At 54.6% G+C, this 19,059-nt stretch overlaps 1 protein-coding gene across 4 annotated transcripts in view; it reads left to right on the forward strand.

The window, feature by feature from the left end:
* LOC144485644 (integrin alpha-M-like) overlaps positions 1–19,059 on the forward strand; it is a 462,789-nt gene that overhangs the window by 378,826 nt on the left and 64,904 nt on the right. For all 4 annotated transcript variants that reach the window (XM_078203742.1, XM_078203744.1, XM_078203743.1 and 1 more), the window contains one exon: positions 7,669–7,748. In XM_078203742.1, the coding sequence (XP_078059868.1) occupies positions 7,669–7,748 (80 nt within the window). The remainder of the gene's footprint in view (positions 1–7,668; positions 7,749–19,059) is intronic.

Raw genomic sequence — 19,059 nt, forward strand, 5'->3', positions numbered from 1 at the left:
ATCTCTAAAGGTTGCCACTCAAGTGGATAGAGCTGTGAAGAAGGCCTATAGTGTGTTAGCTTTTATTAACAGGGGGTTGGAGTTTAAGAGCCGTGGGGTTTATGCTGCAACTGTACAGGACCTTGGTGAGACCACATTTGGAATATTGTGTGCAGTTCTGGTCACCTCACTATAAGAAGGATATGGAAGCGCTGGAAAGAGTGCAGAGGAGATTTACCAGGATGCTGCCTGGTTTGGAGGGTAGGTCTTATGAGGAAAGGTTGAGGGAGCGACGGCTGTTCTCTCTGGAGCGCAGGAGGCTGAGGGGAGATTTAATAGAGGTTTATAAAATGATGAAGGGGATAGATAGAGTGAACGTTCAAAGACTATTTCCTCGGGTGGATGGAGCTATTACAAGGGGGCATAACTATAGGGTTCGTGGTGGGAGATATAGGAAGGATATCAGAGGTAGGTTCTTTACGCAGAGAGTGGTTGGGGTGTGGAATGGATTGCCTGCAGTGATAGTGGAGTCAGACACTTTAGGAACATTTAAGCGGTTATTGGATAGGCACATGGAGCACACCAGGATGATAGGGAGTGGGATAGCTTGATCTTGGTTTCAGATAAAGCTCAGCACAACATCGTGGGCCGAAGGGCCTGTTCGGGGCTGTACTGTTCTATGTTCTATGTTCTTCTCCCTATCCCTCCCCCAACCCCCACCTCAACCCCCTCCCCCTACCACCCTTATCCCCTCCACACACCTCAGTCCCTCCCTGTCCCACCTCCCCCTCCCCCCACTTCCCCTCCCCCCACTTCCCCTCCCCCCACCCCCACTCCTCTAAGCATAATTCCTCTGGGGAATTATGCTTAGAGCCCAAAGAAGGAGGGGAGATCCTAAATGAATACTTTGCGTCGGTATTCACAAAGGAGAGAGATGTGTTGACTGGGAGAGTCTCGGAGGGGAGTGTTGACCTGTTAGAGAAAATCTCCATTACAAGGGAGGAAGTGTTAGGGTTTTTAGGGAATATAAAGACTGACAAATCCCCAGGGCCTGATGGAGTTTATCCAAGGCTGCTGAGGGAGACGAGAGGTGAAATCGCTGGGCCTCTGACGCAAATCTTTGTCTCGTCACTGGACACAGGTGAGGTCCCAGAGGATTGGAGGATAGCTAATGTGGTCCCGTTATTTAAGAAGGGTAAGAAGGATAACCCTGGAAATTATAGGCCGGTGAACTTGACGTCCGTGGTCAGGGAGTTGTTGGAGAGGATTCTTAGAGATAGGATGTATGCGCATTTAGAAAGGAATAAACTCATTAACGATAGTCAGCATGGTTTTGTGAGAGGGAGGTCATGCCTCACTAACCTGGTGGAGTTTTTTGAAGAAGTGACTAGAATGGTTGACGAGGGAAGGGCCGTGGATGTCGTCTATATGGACTTTAGTAAAGCGTTTGACAAAGTCCCTCATGGTAGGTTGGTGCAAAAGGTTGGATCTCATGGGATAAAGGGGGAGGCGGCTAGATGGGGCGGCACGGTAGCACAGTGGTTAGCACTGCTGCTTCACAGCTCCAGGGTCCCAGGTTCGATTCCCGGCTTGGGTCACTGTCCGTGTGGAGTTTGCACATTCTCCTCGTGTCTGCGTGGGTTTCCTCCGGGTGCTCCGGTTTCCTCCCACAGTGCAAAGATGTGCGGGTTAGGTTGATTGGCCAGGTTAAAAATTGCCCCTTAGAGTCCTGGGATGCGTAGGTTAGAGGGATTAGCGGGTAAAATATGTGGGGGTCGGGCCTTGGTGGGATTGTGGTCGGTGCAGACTCGATGGGCCGAATGGCCTCCTTCTGCACTGTAGGGTTTCTATGATTTCTATGGGTGGAGAACTGGCTTGGTCACAGAAGACAGAGGGTGGTAGTGGAAGGGTCTTTTTCCGGCTGGATGCCTGTGACTAGTGGTGTTCCGCAGGGCTCTGTATTGGGACCTCTGCTGTTTGTGATTTATATAAACGAGCTGGAAGAAGGTGTAACTGGGGTGATCAGTAAGTTTGTGGACGACACAATAATGGCTGGACTTGCAGATAGTGAGGAACATTGTCAGAGGCTACAGAAGGATATAGATAGGCTGGAAATTTGGGCAAAGAAATGGCAGATGGAGTTCAATTCAGATAAATGCGCAGTGATGCATTTTGGTAGAACTAACGTAGGGGGGAGCTATACGATAAATGGCAGAACCATAAAGGGTGTAGATACGCAGAGGGACCTGGGTGTGCAAGTCCACAGATCCTTGAAGGTGACGTCACAGGTGGAGAAGGTGGTGAAGAAGGCACATGGCATGCTTGCCTTTATAGGACGGGGCATAGAGTATAAAAGTTGGGGTCTGATGTTGCAGTTGTATAGAATGTTGGTTCGGCCGCGTTTGGAATACTGCGCCCAGTTCTGGTCGCCACACTACCAGAAGGACGTGGAGGCTTTAGAGAAAGTGCAGAGGAGGTTTACCAGGATGTTGCCTGGTATGGAATGGCTTAGTTATGAGGAGAGATTGGGTAAACTGGGGTTGTTCTCACTGGAAAGACGGAGGATGAGGGGAGATCTAATAGAGGTGTATAAAATTATGAAAGGCATAGATAGGGTGAACGGTGGGAAGCTTTTCCCCAGGTCGGTGGTGACGTTCACGAGGGGTCATAGGTTCAAGGTGAAGGGGGGGAGGTTTAACACAGATATCAGAAGGACGTATTTTACACAGAGGGTGGTGGGGGCCTGGAATGCGCTGCCAGGCAAGGTGGTGGAGGCGGACACACTGGGAACGTTTAAGACTTATCTAGATAGCCACATGAACGGAGTGGGAATGGAGGGATACAAAAGAATGGTCTAGTTTGGACCAGGGAGCGGCGCGGGCTTGGAGGGCCGAAGGGCCTGCTCCTGTGCTGTATTGTTCTTTGTTCTTTGTTCTCCGCCTCCCCTCCCTCCTCCCCCACCTCCCACTCATTCCCTCCCCCTCTGTCTCCACCCCAACTCTGACACCGCCCCCGCTCTGACTCCGCCCCCGCTCTGACTCCGCCCCTGCTCCGACTCCGCCCCCGCTCTGACACCGCCCCCGCTCTGACACCGCCCCCGCTCTGACACCGCCCCCGCTCTGACTCCGCCCCCGCTCTGACTCCGCCCCTGCTCTGACTCCGCCCCCGCTCTGACACCGCCCCCGCTCTGACTCCACCCCCGCTCTGACACCGCCCCCGCTCTGACACCGTCCCCGCTCTGACTCCGCCCCCGCTCTGACACCGCCCCCGCTCTGACACCGCCCCTGCTCTGACACCGCCCCCGCTCTGACACCGTCCCCGCTCTGACTCCGCCCCCGCTCTGACTCCGCCCCCGCTCTGACACCGTCCCCGCTCTGACTTCGCCCCCGCTCTGACACCGCCCCCGCTCTGACACCGCCCCCGCTCTGACACCGTCCCCGCTCTGACTCCGCCCCCGCTCTGACACCGTCCCCGCTCTGACTTCGCCCCCGCTCTGACACCGTCCCCGCTCTGACTCCGCCCCCGCTCTGACTCCGTCCCCATTCTAACACGCCCCGCTCTGACACCGCCCCCGCTCTGACACCGCCCCCGCTCTGACACCGTCCCCGCTCTGACTCCGCCCCCGCTCTGACTCCGTCCCCATTCTAACACGCCCCGCTCTGACACCGTCCCCGCTCTGACACCGCCCCCGCTCTGACACCGACCCCACTCTGACACCGTCCCCATTCTAACACGCCCCGCTCTGACACCAACCCCGCTCTGACACCAACCCCGCTCTGACACCAACCCCGCTCTGACACCGACCCCGCTCTGACACCGACCCCGCTCTGACTCCGCCCCCGCTCTGACACCGACCCCGCTCTGACACCGACCCCGCTCTGACACCGACCCCGCTCTGACACTGCCCCCACTCTGACACCGCCCCCGCTCTGACTCCGCCCCCGCTCTGACACCAACCCCGCTCTGACACGCCCCCGCTCTGACTCCAACCCCGCTCTGACACCAACCCCGCTCTGACACCAACCCCGCTCTGACACCAACCCCGCTCTGACATCAACCCCGCTCTGACACCGACCCCACTCTGACACTGCCCCCACTCTGACACCGCCCCCGCTCTGACTCCGCCCCCGCTCTGACACCAACCCCGCTCTGACACGCCCCCGCTCTGACACCGCCCCCGCTCTGACTCCGCCCCCGCTCTGACACCAACCCCGCTCTGACACGCCCCCGCTCTGACACCGCCCCCGCTCTGACACCAACCCCGCTCTGACACCAACCCCGCTCTGACACGCCCCCGCTCTGACACCGCCCCCGCTCTGACACCAACCCCGCTCTGACACCAACCCCGCTCTGACACCGCCCCCGCTCTGACACCGCCCCCGCTCTGACTCCGCCCCCGCTCTGACACCAACCCCGCTCTGACACGCCCCCGCTCTGACACCGCCCCCGCTCTGACACCAACCCCGCTCTGACATCAACCCCGCTCTGACACCGCCCCCACTCTGACACCGCCCCCACTCTGACACCAACCCCGCTCTGACATCAACCCCGCTCTGACACCGACCCCACTCTGACACTGCCCCCACTCTGACACCGCCCCCGCTCTGACTCCGCCCCCGCTCTGACACCAACCCCGCTCTGACACCGCCCCCGCTCTGACTCCGCCCCCGCTCTGACACCAACCCCGCTCTGACACCGCCCCCGCTCTGACACCGCCCCCGCTCTGACACCGCCCCCGCTCTGACACCGCCCCCACTCTGACACCGCCCCCACTCTGACACCGCCCCCACTCTGACACCGCCCCCGCTCTGACACGCCCCCGCTCTGACACCGCCCCCGCTCTGACTCCGCCCCCGCTCTGACACCAACCCCGCTCTGACACCGCCCCCGCTCTGACACCGCCCCCGCTCTGACACCAACCCCGCTCTGACACCGACCCCACTCTGACACCGCCCCCACTCTGACACCGCCCCCACTCTGACACCGCCCCCGCTCTGACACCGCCCCCGCTCTGACACCGCCCCCACTCTGACACCGCCCCCGCTCTGACACCGCCCCCGCTCTGACACCAACCCCACTCTGACACCGCCCCCACTCTGACACCGCCCCCACTCTGACACCGCCCCCACTCTGACACCGCCCCCGCTCTGACACCGCCCCCACTCTGACACCGCCCCCACTCTGACACCGCCCCCACTCTGACACCGCCCCCACTCTGACACCGCCCCCGCTCTGACACCGCCCCCGCTCTGACACCGCCCCCGCTCTGACACCGCCCCCACTCTGACACCGCCCCCACTCTGACACCGCCCCCACTCTGACACCGCCCCCGCTCTGACACCGACCCCGCTCTGACACCGCCCCCACTCTGACACCGCCCCCACTCTGACACCGCCCCCACTCTGACACCGCCCCCACTCTGACACCGCCCCCGCTCTGACACTGCCCCCACTCTGACACCGCCCCCACTCTGACACCGCCCCCACTCTGACACCGCCCCCGCTCTGACACCGCCCCCACTCTGACACGCCCCCGCTCTGACACCACCCCCAGTCTGACACCGCCCCCACTCTGACACGCCCCCACTCTGACACGCCCCCACTCTGACACCGCCCCCTCTCTGACACCGCCCCCGCTCTGACACCGACCCCGCTCTGACACCGCACCCACTCTGACACCGCCCCCACTCTGACACCGCCCCCACTCTGACACCGCCCCCACTCTGACACCGCCCCCACTCTGACACGCCCCCGCTCTGACACCGCCACCGCTCTGACTCCGCCCCCGCTCTGACACCGCCCCCGCTCTGACACGCCCCCGCTCTGACACCGCCCCCGCTCTGACACCGCCCCCACTCTGACACCGCCCCCACTCTGACACCGCCCCCACTCTGACACCGCCCCCGCTCTGACACCGACCCCGCTCTGACACCGCCCCCACTCTGACACCGCCCCCACTCTGACACCGCCCCCACTCTGACACCGCCCCCACTCTGACACCGCCCCCACTCTGACACTGCCCCCGCTCTGACACGCCCCCGCTCTGACACCGCCCCCGCTCTGACACTGCCCCCACTCTGACACGCCCCCGCTCTGACACCACCCCCAGTCTGACACCGCCCCCACTCTGACACGCCCCCACTCTGACACGCCCCCACTCTGACACCGCCCCCTCTCTGACACCGCCCCCGCTCTGACACCGACCCCGCTCTGACACCGCACCCACTCTGACACCGCCCCCACTCTGACACCGCCCCCGCTCTGACACCGCCCCCGCTCTGACACCGCCACCGCTCTGACTCCGCCCCCGCTCTGACACCGCCCCCGCTCTGACACCGCCACCGCTCTGACTCCGCCCCCGCTCTGACACCGACCCCACTCTGACACCGCCCCCACTCTGACACGCCCCCGCTCTGACACGCCCCCGCTCTGACACGCCCCCGCTCTGACAAGCCCCCACTCTGACACCGCCCCCGCTCTGACTCCAGCCCCCCGCTCTGACACCGCCCCCACTCTGACACGCCCCCGCTCTGACACGCCCCCGCTCTGACAAGCCCCCACTCTGACACCGCCCCCGCCCCCGCTCTGACTCCAGCCCCCCGCTCTGACACCAGCCCCCCGCTCTGACACCGCCACCGCTCTGACTCCGCCCTGCTCTGACTCCGCCCCTGCTCTGACTCCGCCCCCTCTCTGACACTGCCCCCGCTCTGACTCCACCCCCGCTCTGACTCCGCCCCCACTCCGACACCCACCCCGCACCGACACCGTCCCCGCACCGACACCGTCCCCGCACCGACACCGTCCCCGCACTGACACCGTCCCCGCACTGACACCGTCCCCGCACTGACACCGTCCCCGCACTGACTCCGCCCCCGCTCTGACTCCGCCCCCGCTCTGACTCCGCCCCCGCTCTGACTCCGCCCCCGCTCTGACACCGCCCCCGCTCTGACACCGCCCCCGCTCTGACTCCGCCCCCGCTCTGACACCGCCCCCGCTCTGACTCCGCCCCCGCTCTGACTCCACCCCCGCTCTGACACCGCCCCTGCTTTGACACGCCCCCGCTCTGACTCCGCCCCTGCTCTGACACCATCCCCGCTCTGACACCGCCCCCACTCTGACACGCCCCCGCTCTGACTCCGCCCCTGCTCTGACACCATCCCCGCTCTGACTCCACCCCCGCTCTGACACCATCCCCGCTCTGACTCCACCCCCGCTCTGACACCGCCCCCGCTCTGACTCCGCCCCCGCTCTGACACCATCCCCGCTCTGACTCCGCCCCCGCTCTGACACCGCCCCTGCTTTGACACGCCCCCACTCTGACACCGCCCCCGCCCTGACTCCGCCCCCGCTCTGACACCGCCCCCGCCCTGACTCCGCCCCCGCTCTGACACCGCCCCCGCCCTGACTCCGCCCCCGCTCTGACACCGCCCCCACCCTGACTCCGCCCCCGCTCTGACACATTTATCACCTCTCCTCCCCTCTATCCTCTTTCCCATTGTCCCGCTCCTCTCTCGTCACATGGTGTCAGTCTCTCCTTGTGGCCCGATCTCCCTGTGTGTTCCATGCTGTTGTATATTTTACCCCAGGGGCAATCTCCTGGATTCAGTCTGTGCTGAATCAGTCTGCAAGCAGCTTACACAGAAACTGAAAGCAGAAAACCATCCATCCTGTTCTCTAATCTCTCCCACAGGTAACACTCAATGCAGAATTCGACATCTCAAAATCTGAGAGAGAGGAGAAGACAATAAATTTCACAATCACTGCTTCCAGGTAAACTCCCTCTACACTGCCCCCATCAAACACTCCCAGGACAGGTACAGCACGGGGTTAGATACAGAGTAAAGCTCCCTCTCCACTGTCCCCCATCAAACACTCCCAGGACAGGTACAGCACGGGGTTAGATACAGAGTAAAGCTCCCTCTCCACTGCCCCCATCAAACACTCCCAGGACAGGTACAGCATGGGGTTAGATACAGAGTAAAGCTCCCTCTACACTGTCCCCCATCACACACTCCCAGGACAGGTACGGCACGGGGTTAGATACAGAGTAAAGCTCCCTCTACACTGCCCCCATCAAACACTCACAGGACAGGTACAGCACGGGGTTAGATACAGAGTAAAGCTCCCTCTACACTGCCCCATCAAACACTCCCAGGACAGGTACAGCACGGGGTTAGATACAGAGTAAAGCTCCCTCTACACTGTCCCCATCAAACACTCCCAGGACAGGTACAGCATGGGGTTAGATACAGAGTGAAGCTCCCTCTACAATGTCCCCCATCAAACACTCCCAGGACAGGTACAGCACGGGGTTAGATACAGAGTAAAGCTCCCTCTACACTGTCCCCATCAAACACTCCCAGGACAGGTACAGCACGGGGTTAGATACAGAGTATAGCTCCCTCTACACTGTGCCCATGAAACAAACCCAGGACAGGTACAGCACGGGGTTAGATACAGTGTAAAGCTCCTTAAACTCTTTATAAATTCATTCATGGGACTTGGGCGTCGCTGGCTGGTCAGTATTTATTGCCCATCTCTAGTTGCCCTTGAGAAGGTGGTGCTGAGCTGCCTTGTTGAATCGCTGCAGTCCCTGTTTTGTGGGTTGACCCACAATGCCGTTCGGGAGGGAATTCCAGGATTTTGACCCAACGACTGTGAAGGAGCGGCGATATATTTCCAAGTCAGGATGGTGAGTGGCTTGGAGGAGAACTTGCAGGTGGTGGTGCTCCCATGTAGCTGCTGCTCTTGTCCTTCTAGATGGAAATGGTCATGGGTTTGGAAGGTGCTGTCGAAGGACCTTTGGTGAATTGCTGCAGTGAATCCTGTAGATGGTACACACTGCTAGTACTGAGAATCGGTGGTGGAGGGATTGAATGTTTGTGGATGTGGTGCCAATCAAGTGGGCTGCTTTGTCCTGGATGGTGTCGAGCTTCTTGAAAGTTGTTGGAGCTGCACCCATCCAGGCAAGTATTCCATCACACTCCTGACTTGTGCCTTGTAGATGGTGGATCGGCTTTGGGGAGTCAGGAGGTGAGTTACTTGCCGCAGTATTCCCAGCCTGTGACCTGTTCTTGTAGCCACTATGTTTATATGGTTAAATACAGCACAGTGTAGCGAGACCTTTACTCTGCATCTAACCCCATGCTGTACCTGTACTGGAAGTGTTTGATGGGGACAGCACGGAATTAAATATAGAGTGATGTTCCCTCTGCACTGTCAACCGTCAAACACTCGCAGGACAGGTACTGTGTAAAGCTCCCTCTACACTGTCCCCCATCAAACACTCCCAGGACAGGTTCAGCATGGGGTTAGATACTGTGTAAAGCTCCCTCTACACTGTCCCCTGTCAGACACTCCCAGGACAGGTACAGCACGGGGTTAGATACTGTGTAAAGCTCCCTCTACACTGTCCCTCATCAAACACTCCCAGGACAGGTACAGCACGGGGTGAGATACAGAGTAAAGCTCCCTCTACACTGTCCCCTATCAAACACTCCCAGGACAGGTACAGCACGGGGTTAGATACAGAGTAAAGCTCCCTCCACACTGTCCCCATCAAACACTCCCAGGACAGGTTCAGCACGGGGTGAGATACTGTGTAAAGCTCCCTCTACACTGTCCCCCATCAAACACTCCCAGGACAGGTACAGCACGGGGTTAGATACAGAGTAAAGCTCCCTCTACACTGTCCCCCATCAAACACTCCCAGGACAGGTTCAGCATGGGGTTACATCGAGTCATTGAGGTTTACAGCATGGAAACAGGCCCTTCAGCCCAACTTGTCCATGCCGCCTTTTATTTTAAACCCTGAAGCTAGACCCAATTGCCTGCATTTGGCCCAGACCCCTCTATATCCATCTTACCCATGTAACTGTCTAAATGCTTTTTAAAAGACAAAATTGTACCCGCCTCTACTACGAAGCAGCTTGTTCCAGACACTCACCACACTCAGTGTGAAAAATTGCCCCTCTGGACGCTTCTGTATCTCTCCCCTCTCACCTTAAACCTATGCCCTCTCGTTTTAGACTCCTCGACCTTTGGGAAAACAGATTGACGATCTCGTTGATCTATGCCCCTCATTATTTTATAGACCTCTATAAGATCACCCCTCAGCCTCCTACGCTCCAGAGAAAAAAGTCCCAGTCTATCCAGCCTCTCCTTATAACTCAATTCGTCAAGTCCTGGTAGCATCCGAGCAAATCCTTTCTGCACTCTTTCTAGTTTAATAATATCCTTTCTATAATAGGGTGACCAGAATTGCACACAGTATTCCAAGTGTGGCCTTACCAATGTCTTGTACAACTTCAACAAGACATCCCAACTCCTGTATTCAATGTTCTGACCGATGAAACCAAGCATGCCGAATGCCTTCTTCACCACTCTGTCCACCTGTGACTCCACTTTCAAGGAGCTATGAACATGTATCCCTCTATCTCTTTGTTCTGCAACTCTCCCCAACGCCCTATCATTAACAAAGTAAGTCCTGCCCTGGTTCAATCTACCAAAATGCATCACCTTGCATTTATCTAAATTAAACTCCATCTGCCATTCGTCAGCCCACTGGCCCAATTGATCAAGATCCCGTTGCAATCCGAGATAACCTTCTTCACTGTCCACTCTGCCACCAATCTTGGTGTCATCTGCAAACTTACTAACCATGCCTCCTATATTCTCATTCAAATCATTAATATCAATGGCAAATAACAGTGGACCCAGCACCAATCCCTGAGGCATACCACTGGTCACAGGTCTCCAGTTTGAAAAACAACCCTCTACAACCACCCTCTGGCTTCTGTCATCAAGCCAATTTTGTATCTATTTAGCTACGTCACCCTGGATCCCGTGAGATTTAACCTTATGCAACAGCCTACCATGCGGTACCTTGTCAAAGGCTTTGCTAAAGTCCATGTAGATAACATCAACTGCACTGCCCTCATCTACCTTCTTGGTTACCCCTTCAAAAAACTCAATCAAATTTGTGTACTACAGACCACCCAACAGCCCACGGGAAGTGGAGGAAAGGATATGTCAGGAGATTCTGGATAGGTGCAGAAAAAATAGGGTTGTTGTAGTGGGGGACTTTAATTTCCCTGGCACAGACTGGAAAGTGCTTAGAGCTGGGGGTCCGGACGGGGAGGAATTTGTAAAATGCGTACTGGAAGGTTCTTTGGAACAGTATGTAGATAGCCTGACTAGAGAGGGGGCTATACTGGACCTAGTTCTGGGAAATGAGCCCGGTCAGGTGGTCAAAGTTTCGGAAGGGGAACATGTGGCAAATAGTGACCACAACTCTGTTAACTTTAGGATAATAATGGACAAGGATGAGTGCTGTCCTACGGGCAGGGTGCTAAATTGGGGGAAGGCTAACTATAGCCGGATTAGGCAGGAATTGGTGGATGTTGATTGGGAGAGGATGTTCGAGGGTAAGTCCACGTCTGGCATGTGGGAGTCTTTTAAGGAACTATTGATAAGGCTGCAGGATAGGCATGTGCCTGTAAAAAGGAAAGATAGGAAAGGTAGGATTCGAGAGCCGTGGATAACCAGGGAAATTGAGGATCTGATTAAAATGAAAAGGGAGGCGTACGTTAAGTCCAGGCAACAGAAAACAGATGGAGCTCTGGAGGAATACAGAGAGAGTAGGAAAGAACTCAAACGGGGAGTTAGAAGGGCAAAAAGAGGTCACGAGATGTTCTTGGTAGGCAGGATTAAGGAGAATCCTAAGGCATTCTATTCATACGTTAGGGACAAAAGAGTTGTCAGGGAGAAAATCGGACCTCTCAGGGACAAAGGAGGGGAATTATGCTTAGAACCCAAGGGAATAGGGGAGATCCTAAATGAATACTTTGCATCGGTATTCACGAAGGAGAGGGGCGTGTTAACCGGGAGTGTCTCGGAGGGAGGTGTTGACCCGTTAGAGAAAATCTCCATTACAAGAGAGGAAGTGTTAGGTTTTTTAGGGAACATTAAAACTGACAAAGCCCCAGGGCCTGATGGCATCTATCCTCGACTGCTCAGGGAGACAAGAGATGAAATTGCTGGGCCTCTGACGGAAATCCTTGTCGCTTCTTTGGACATGGGTGAGGTCCCTGAGGATTGGAGGATAGCAAATGTGGTCCCGTTGTTTAAGAAGGGTAGCAGGGATAACCCAGGAAATTATAGGCCGGTGAGCTTGACATCCAAAGAACAAAAGAACAAAGAACAATACAGCACAGGAACAGGCCCTTCGGCCCTCCAAGCCCGCGCCGCTCCCCGGTCCAGGATTGAATCCTGAATCCAGGATCCCCGCCCAATTTTCCAGCCTATCTACATCCTAATATCCTATCCACCGAGCTGTCCCTCACAGCTACGATGCTTTGTTCATCACAACCTATTAACTCACCCCCATCCCCCCATTCCAGACCATGTGATCTCCAGGGAGAGGCAAAAACCCAGAGTGAAAACCCCAGGGCCAATATGGGGGGAAAAAAATCTGGGAAATTCCTCTCCGACCCCCTGAGGCGATCGAAACGAGTCCAGGAGATCACACTGGCCCTGATCAGAAAATGCTTCCCAACCCTATTCATTTCCACTTCTGCTTTACGAACACCATCTGAATTCCCTGCCCCCGAGACAGGTTCCCAACTATCCGCAGTCTCGCTCTGTACTGGCACCAGCAAGATGCTCATAGAATGAAGCCTTGAAACGAGAAACAAAGAACAATTAGCCCGCGCCGCTCCCCGGTCCAAACTAGACCACTCATTTGTATCCCTCCATTCCCACTCCGTTCATATAGCTGTCTAGATAAGTCTTAAATGTTCCCAGTGTGTCCGCCTCCACCACCTTGCCCGGCAACACATTCCAGGCCCCCACGACCCTCTGTGTAAAATATGTCCTTCTGATATCTGTGTTAAACCTCCCCCCCTTCACCTTGAACCTATGACCCCTCGTGAACGTCACCACCGACCCGGGGAAAAGCTTCCCACCGTTCACCCTATCTATGCCTTTCATAATTTTATACACCTCTATTAAGTCTCCCCTCATCCACCGTCTTTCCAAGGAGAACAACCCCAGTTTCCCCAATCTCTCCTCATAACCAAGCCCCTCCATACCAGGCAACATCCTGGTAAACCTCCACTGTACTCTCTCCAAAGCCTCCACGTCCTTCTGGTAGTGTGGCGACCAGAACTGGACGCAGTATTCCAAATGCGGCCGAACCAACGTTCTATACACTGCAACATCAGACCCCAACTTTTATACTCTATGCCCCGTCCTATAAAGGCAAGCATGCCATATGCCTTCTTCACCACCTTCTCCACCTGTGACGTCACCTTCAAAGATCTGTGGACTTGCACACCCAGGTCCCTCTGCGTCTCTACACCCTTTATGGTTCTTCCATTTATCGTGTAGCTCCTCCCTACATTATTCCCACCAAAATGCATCACTTTGCATTTATCAGGATTGAACTCCATCTGCCATTTCTTTGCCCAAATTTCCAGCCTATCTATATCCTTCTGTAGCCTCTGACAATGTTCCTCACTATCTGCAAGTCCTGCCAGTTTTGTGTCGTCCGCAAACTTACTGATCACCCCAGTTACTCCTTCTTCCAGATCATTTATATAAATCACAAACAGCAGAGGTCCCAATACAGAGCCCTGCGGAACACCACTAGTCACAGGCCTCCAGCCGGAAAAAGACCCTTCCACTACCACCCTCTGTCTTCTATGACCAAGCCAGTTCTCCACCCATCTAGCCACCTCCCCCTTTATCCCATGAGATCCAACCTTTTTCACTAGCCTACCATGAGGGACTTTGTCAAACGCTTTACTAAAGTCCATATAGACAACATCCACGGCCCTTCCTTCGTCAACCATTCTGGTCACTTCTTCAAAAAACACCACCAGGTTAGTGAGGCATGACCTCCCTCTCACAAAACCATGCTGACTATCGTTAATGAGTTTATTCCTTTCTAAATGCGCATACATCCTATCTCTAAGAATCTTCTCCAAAAACTTCCCCACCACGGACGTCAAGCTCACCGGCCTATAATTACCCGGGTTATCCTTCCTACCCTTCTTAAATAACGGGACCACATTAGCGATCCTCCAATCCTCTGGGACCTCACCTGCGTCCAGTGACGAGACAAAGATTTGCGTCAGAGGCCCAACGATTTCACCTCTCATCTCCCTGAGCAGCCTTGGATAGATTCCATCAGGCCCTGGGGATTTGTCAGTCTTTATATTCTCTAACAAACCGAACACTTCCTCCTTTGTAATGGAGATTTTCTCCAACGGTTCAACACTCCCCTCCGAGACACTCCCAGTCAACACATCCCTCTCCTTTGTGAATACCGACGCAAAGTATTCATTTAGGATCTCCCCTACTTCTTTGGGCTCCAAGCATAAGTCCCCACTTTTGTCCCTGAGAGGTCCGATTTTTTCCCTAACAACCCTTTTGTTCCTAACGTATGAATAAAATGCCTTGGGATTCTCCTTAATCCTGTCTGCCAAGAACATTTCGTGACCCCTTTTTGCTCTTCTAATTCCCCGTTTGAGTACTTTCCTACTTTCTTTGTACTCCTCCAGAGCTCCCTCCGTTTTTATCTGCTTGGACCTAACATACGCCTCTCTTTTCTTTTTGACCAGTCCCTCAATTTCCCTGGTTATCCACGGTTCTCTAATCCTACCCTTCCTATCCTTCTTTTTTACAGGCACATGCTTGTCCTGTAGCCCTAACAACCGTTCCTTAAAAGACTGCCACATACCAGATGTGGATTTACCCTCAAACAGCCTCTCCCAATCAAGAGCTGCCAATTTCTGCCTGATCCCACTAAAGTTAGCCTTCCCCCAATCCAACACCTTACCCTTGGGACACCACTCATCCTTTTCCATCACTATCCTAAAGCTAACAGAATTGTGGTCACTATTTGCCACATGTTCCCCTACCGAAACTTTGAAGACCTGACCGGGCTCATTCCCCAGTACCAGGTCCAGTATAGCCCCCTCTCTAGTCGGGCTGTCTACATATTGTTCCAACGAACCCTCCTGTACGCATTTTACAAATTCCTCCCCATCCAGAGTCCCTGCCCTCAGCGATTTCCAGTCTATACCAGGGAAATTGAAGTCTCCCACTACAACAACCCTATTTTTCCTGCACCTATCCAGTATCTCCTGACATATCCATTCTTCCACTTCCCTTGGGCTGTTGGGGGGCCTGTAGTACACCCCCAACATAGTGACTGCGCCTTTCCTGTTTCTGAGCTCCACCCAGAGTGACTCGTTACACGACCCCTCTGAATTGTCCTCCCTCTGCACCGCTGTAATATGCTCTCCAACTAATACCGCTACTCCCCCACCTCTTTTGGCCCCTCCTCTGTCTCGCCTAAAACACTTGTACCCCGGAATATTCAGCTGCCAGTCCTGTCCCTCTTTCAACCAAGTCTCTGTCACCGCAACCACATCCAAATTCCTCGTGCACATTAAGGCCCCAAGTTCGTCTGTCTTACCTGCTACGCTCCTTGTATTGAAGTATAAGCACTCCAGACCTCCAGGCCCAGTGAGGTCGTCCTTCCCCAGAGTGCTCTTCTTCTTTGCCAGCCTTGTCCCAGCCCCAAGCTCGTCCCCCGCCTCCACACTTGTAGACCTAATATTTTGATCCCCACCCCCCTGCCATACTAGTTTAAACCCCCCCGAACTGCACTAGCAAAGCTCCCAGCCAGGATATTCGTGCCCTTCCAACTTAGTTGTGACCCCTCCCTCTTGTACAGGTGCCATCCTCTCCTGAAAACTTCCCATTGATCTATGAAAATGAAGCCCTCCCTCCTGGACCAGTCCTTTAGCCAAGCGTTCAATTGTACTAACTCCCTATTCTTAGCCTCACTGGCACGAGGCATTGGGAGCAGCCCAGAGATGGCCACCCTGGAGGCCCTACTTTTTAACCTATTTCCCAACTCCCTGAATTGCTCTCTTAGGATCCCCCTGCTCTTCCTATCTACGTCATTTGCACCAATGTGTATAATGACATCCGTTTCTTTATCTTCCCCTTTTAATATGCCTCCTATCCGCTCGGAGACATCCGTGACCCCAGCACCAGGTAGGCAGACTACCATCCTGGAGTCCCGTTTGCACCCACAGAATCGCCTGTCCGTGCCTCTAACCGACGCATCCCCCACCACTATCGCTCTCCTAACCCCTCTCTTCCCTTTCCGGGCCACAGAGCCTGACTGTGTGCCAGTGACCTGGTCACTGTGTCTTACCACTGGAGAGGCACACTCCTCCACACTATCCAAAACAATATACCTGTTTTGGAGTGGGACAACCACAGGTGACCCCTCTTCTAACTGTTCACTCCCCTCCCCTCTCACACCTGTCACCAAGCCCTTCCTATTTTGAGAGACCGCCACTGGAGTACTCCCTGGTACTTTACCCTTCTGCCCTTTACTCCTCCTAACTGTGACCCACGTGTCTTCCTCCCGATGCCCCAGTGTAACTAGTTGCCTATAACTCCTGTCAATTTTTCTCCCATTTTCCCTGACTAGACTAAGGTCAGCGATCTGCAGCTCCAGTTCCATGACACGGTCCCTCAAGAGCTGCAGTTCCACGCACCTGGCACATATGTGAACCTCTGGGAAGCTAGGTGGTTGCAGGAACTGCCACATCCCACATCGGAAGCACCGAACTGGCCGATCACTCATAGTTACCCTTATCCTATATAGGTTTGGATAAAAATAACTAGCCTTGCCTCGCCCTTTCAGCCTAAGCCCTGTGAGCCAAAGCCCTCATAGCTCACACTCTGCTTCCCACTTACTCAAGCCCTGTGAGCCAAAGCCCTTATAGTTCACACTCTGCTTCCCACTCACTCCACTGCCCGCTCCCGACGCTGCCCTCTGTATAGTGCAGCCGGCTTTTAATGCTCCAGGCGAACGCCCCAGGTAACTGCCTTTTATACTAAGACTCAACCTCCCAGAATCCCCTTCAGCCGACCTCACTTCCTCAATTCAAAACCCTGAAAAAAGCCCGCGAAATATACAAGGAATACCCTTAAATGAATAAATGAATAATTAAATCACTTCTTTGCTGACTCTCAGCACTCCTGCTAAGACTCTCTTCCCCCAGTCTCACTCCAGTCAAACAAAGAGGTCGAACCCCCAGGTAACTGCCTTTTATACTAAGACTCAACCTCCCAGAATCCCCTTCGTGGTAGGGAAGTTGTTGGAGAGGATTCTTAGAGACAGGATGTATGTGCATTTAGAACGGAACAATCTCATTAGTGACAGACAGCGTGGTTTTGTAAGAGGGAGGTCGTGCCTTACAAATTTGGTGGAGTTTTTTGAGGAAGTGACAAAAACGGTTGATGAAGGAAGGGCCGTGGATGTTGTCTATATGGATTTCAGTCAGGCATTTGACAAAGTCTCACATGGCAGGTTGGTTAAGAAGGTTAAGGCTCATGGGATACAAGGAGAAGTGGCTAGATGGGTGGAGAACTGGCATGGCTATAGGAGACAGAGGGTAGTGGTCGAAGGGTCTTTTTCCGGCTGGAGGTCTGTGACCAGTGGTGTTCCGCAGGGCTCTGTACTGGGGCCTCTGCTATTTGTGATACATATAAATGATTTGGAAGAAGGTGTAACTGGTGTAATCAGCAAGTTTGCGGATGACACAAAGATGGCTGGACTTGCGGATAGCGAAGAGCATTGTCGGGCAATACAGCAGGATATAGATAGGCTGGAAAATTGGGCGGAGAGATGGCAGATGGAGTTTAATCCGGATAGGTTGATTGGCCAGGTTAAAAATTGCCCCTTAGAGTCCTGGGATGTGTAGGTTAGAGGGATTAGCGGGTAAATATGTGGGGGTAGGGCCTGGGTGGGATTGTGGTCGGTGCAGACTCGATGGGCCGAATGGCCTCCTTCTGCACTGTAGGGTTTCTATGATTTCTATGATTCTAAATGCGAAGTGATGCATTTTGGAAGAAATAATGTAGGGAGGAGTTATACAATAAATGGCAGAGTCATCAGGAGTATAGAAACACAGAGGGACCTAGGTGTACAAGTCCACAAATCCTTGAAGGTGGCAACACAGGTGGAGAAGGTGGTGAAGAAGGCATATGGTATGCTTGCCTTTATAGGATGGGGTATAGATTATAAAAGCTGGAGTCTGATGATGCAGCTGTATAGAACGCTGGTTAGGCCACATTTGGAGTACTGTGTCCAGTTCTGGTCGCCGCACTACCAGAAGGACGTGGAGGCGTTAGAGAGAGTGCAGAGAAGGTTTACCAGGATGTTGCCTGGTCTGGAGGGTCTTAGCTATGAGGAGAGATTGGGTAAACTGGGGTTGTTCTCCTTGGAAAGACGGAGAATGAGGGGAGATCTAATAGAATTGTACAAGATTATGAAGGGGATAGATAGGGTGAAAGGTGGGAAGCTTTTTCCCAGATCAGAAGTGACGTTCACGAGGGGTCACGGGCTCAAGGTGAGAGGGGCGAAGTATAACTCAGATATTAGAGGGATGTTGTTTACACAGAGGGTGGTGGGGGCCTGGAATGCGCTGCCAAGTAGGGTGGTGGAGGCAGGCACGCTGACATCGTTTAAGACTTACCTGGATAGTCACATGAGCAGCCTGGGAATGGAGGGATACAAACGATTGGTCTACTTGGACCAAGGAGCGGCACAGGCTTGGAGGGCCGAAGGGCCTGTTTCCTGTGCTGTACTGTTCTTTGTTCTTTGTGAGGCATGATTTTCCACTCACAAAGCCATGCTGACTGTCCCGAATCAGTCCTTGCATCTCTAAATGCCTGTAGATCCTGTCTCTCAAAATACCTTCCAACAACCTACACACCACAGATGTGAGGCTCACCGGCCTGTGTAGTTCCCAGGTTTTTCCTTGCAGCCCTTTTTAGACAAAGGCACAACATTTGCCACCCTCCAATCTTCAGGCACCTCACCTGTGATTATCGATGATTCAAATATCTCTGTCAGGGGACCCGCAATTTCCTCCCTCGCCTCCCACAATGTCCTGAGATACACTTCATCAGGTCCCAGGGATTTATCGACCTTGATGCGCTTCAGATACAGAGTAAAGCTCCCTCTACGCTGTCCCCATCAACCACT

This window comes from Mustelus asterias, unplaced genomic scaffold (genome assembly GCF_964213995.1).
Source record: "Mustelus asterias unplaced genomic scaffold, sMusAst1.hap1.1 HAP1_SCAFFOLD_207, whole genome shotgun sequence".
Classification (NCBI taxonomy): domain Eukaryota; kingdom Metazoa; phylum Chordata; class Chondrichthyes; order Carcharhiniformes; family Triakidae; genus Mustelus; species Mustelus asterias.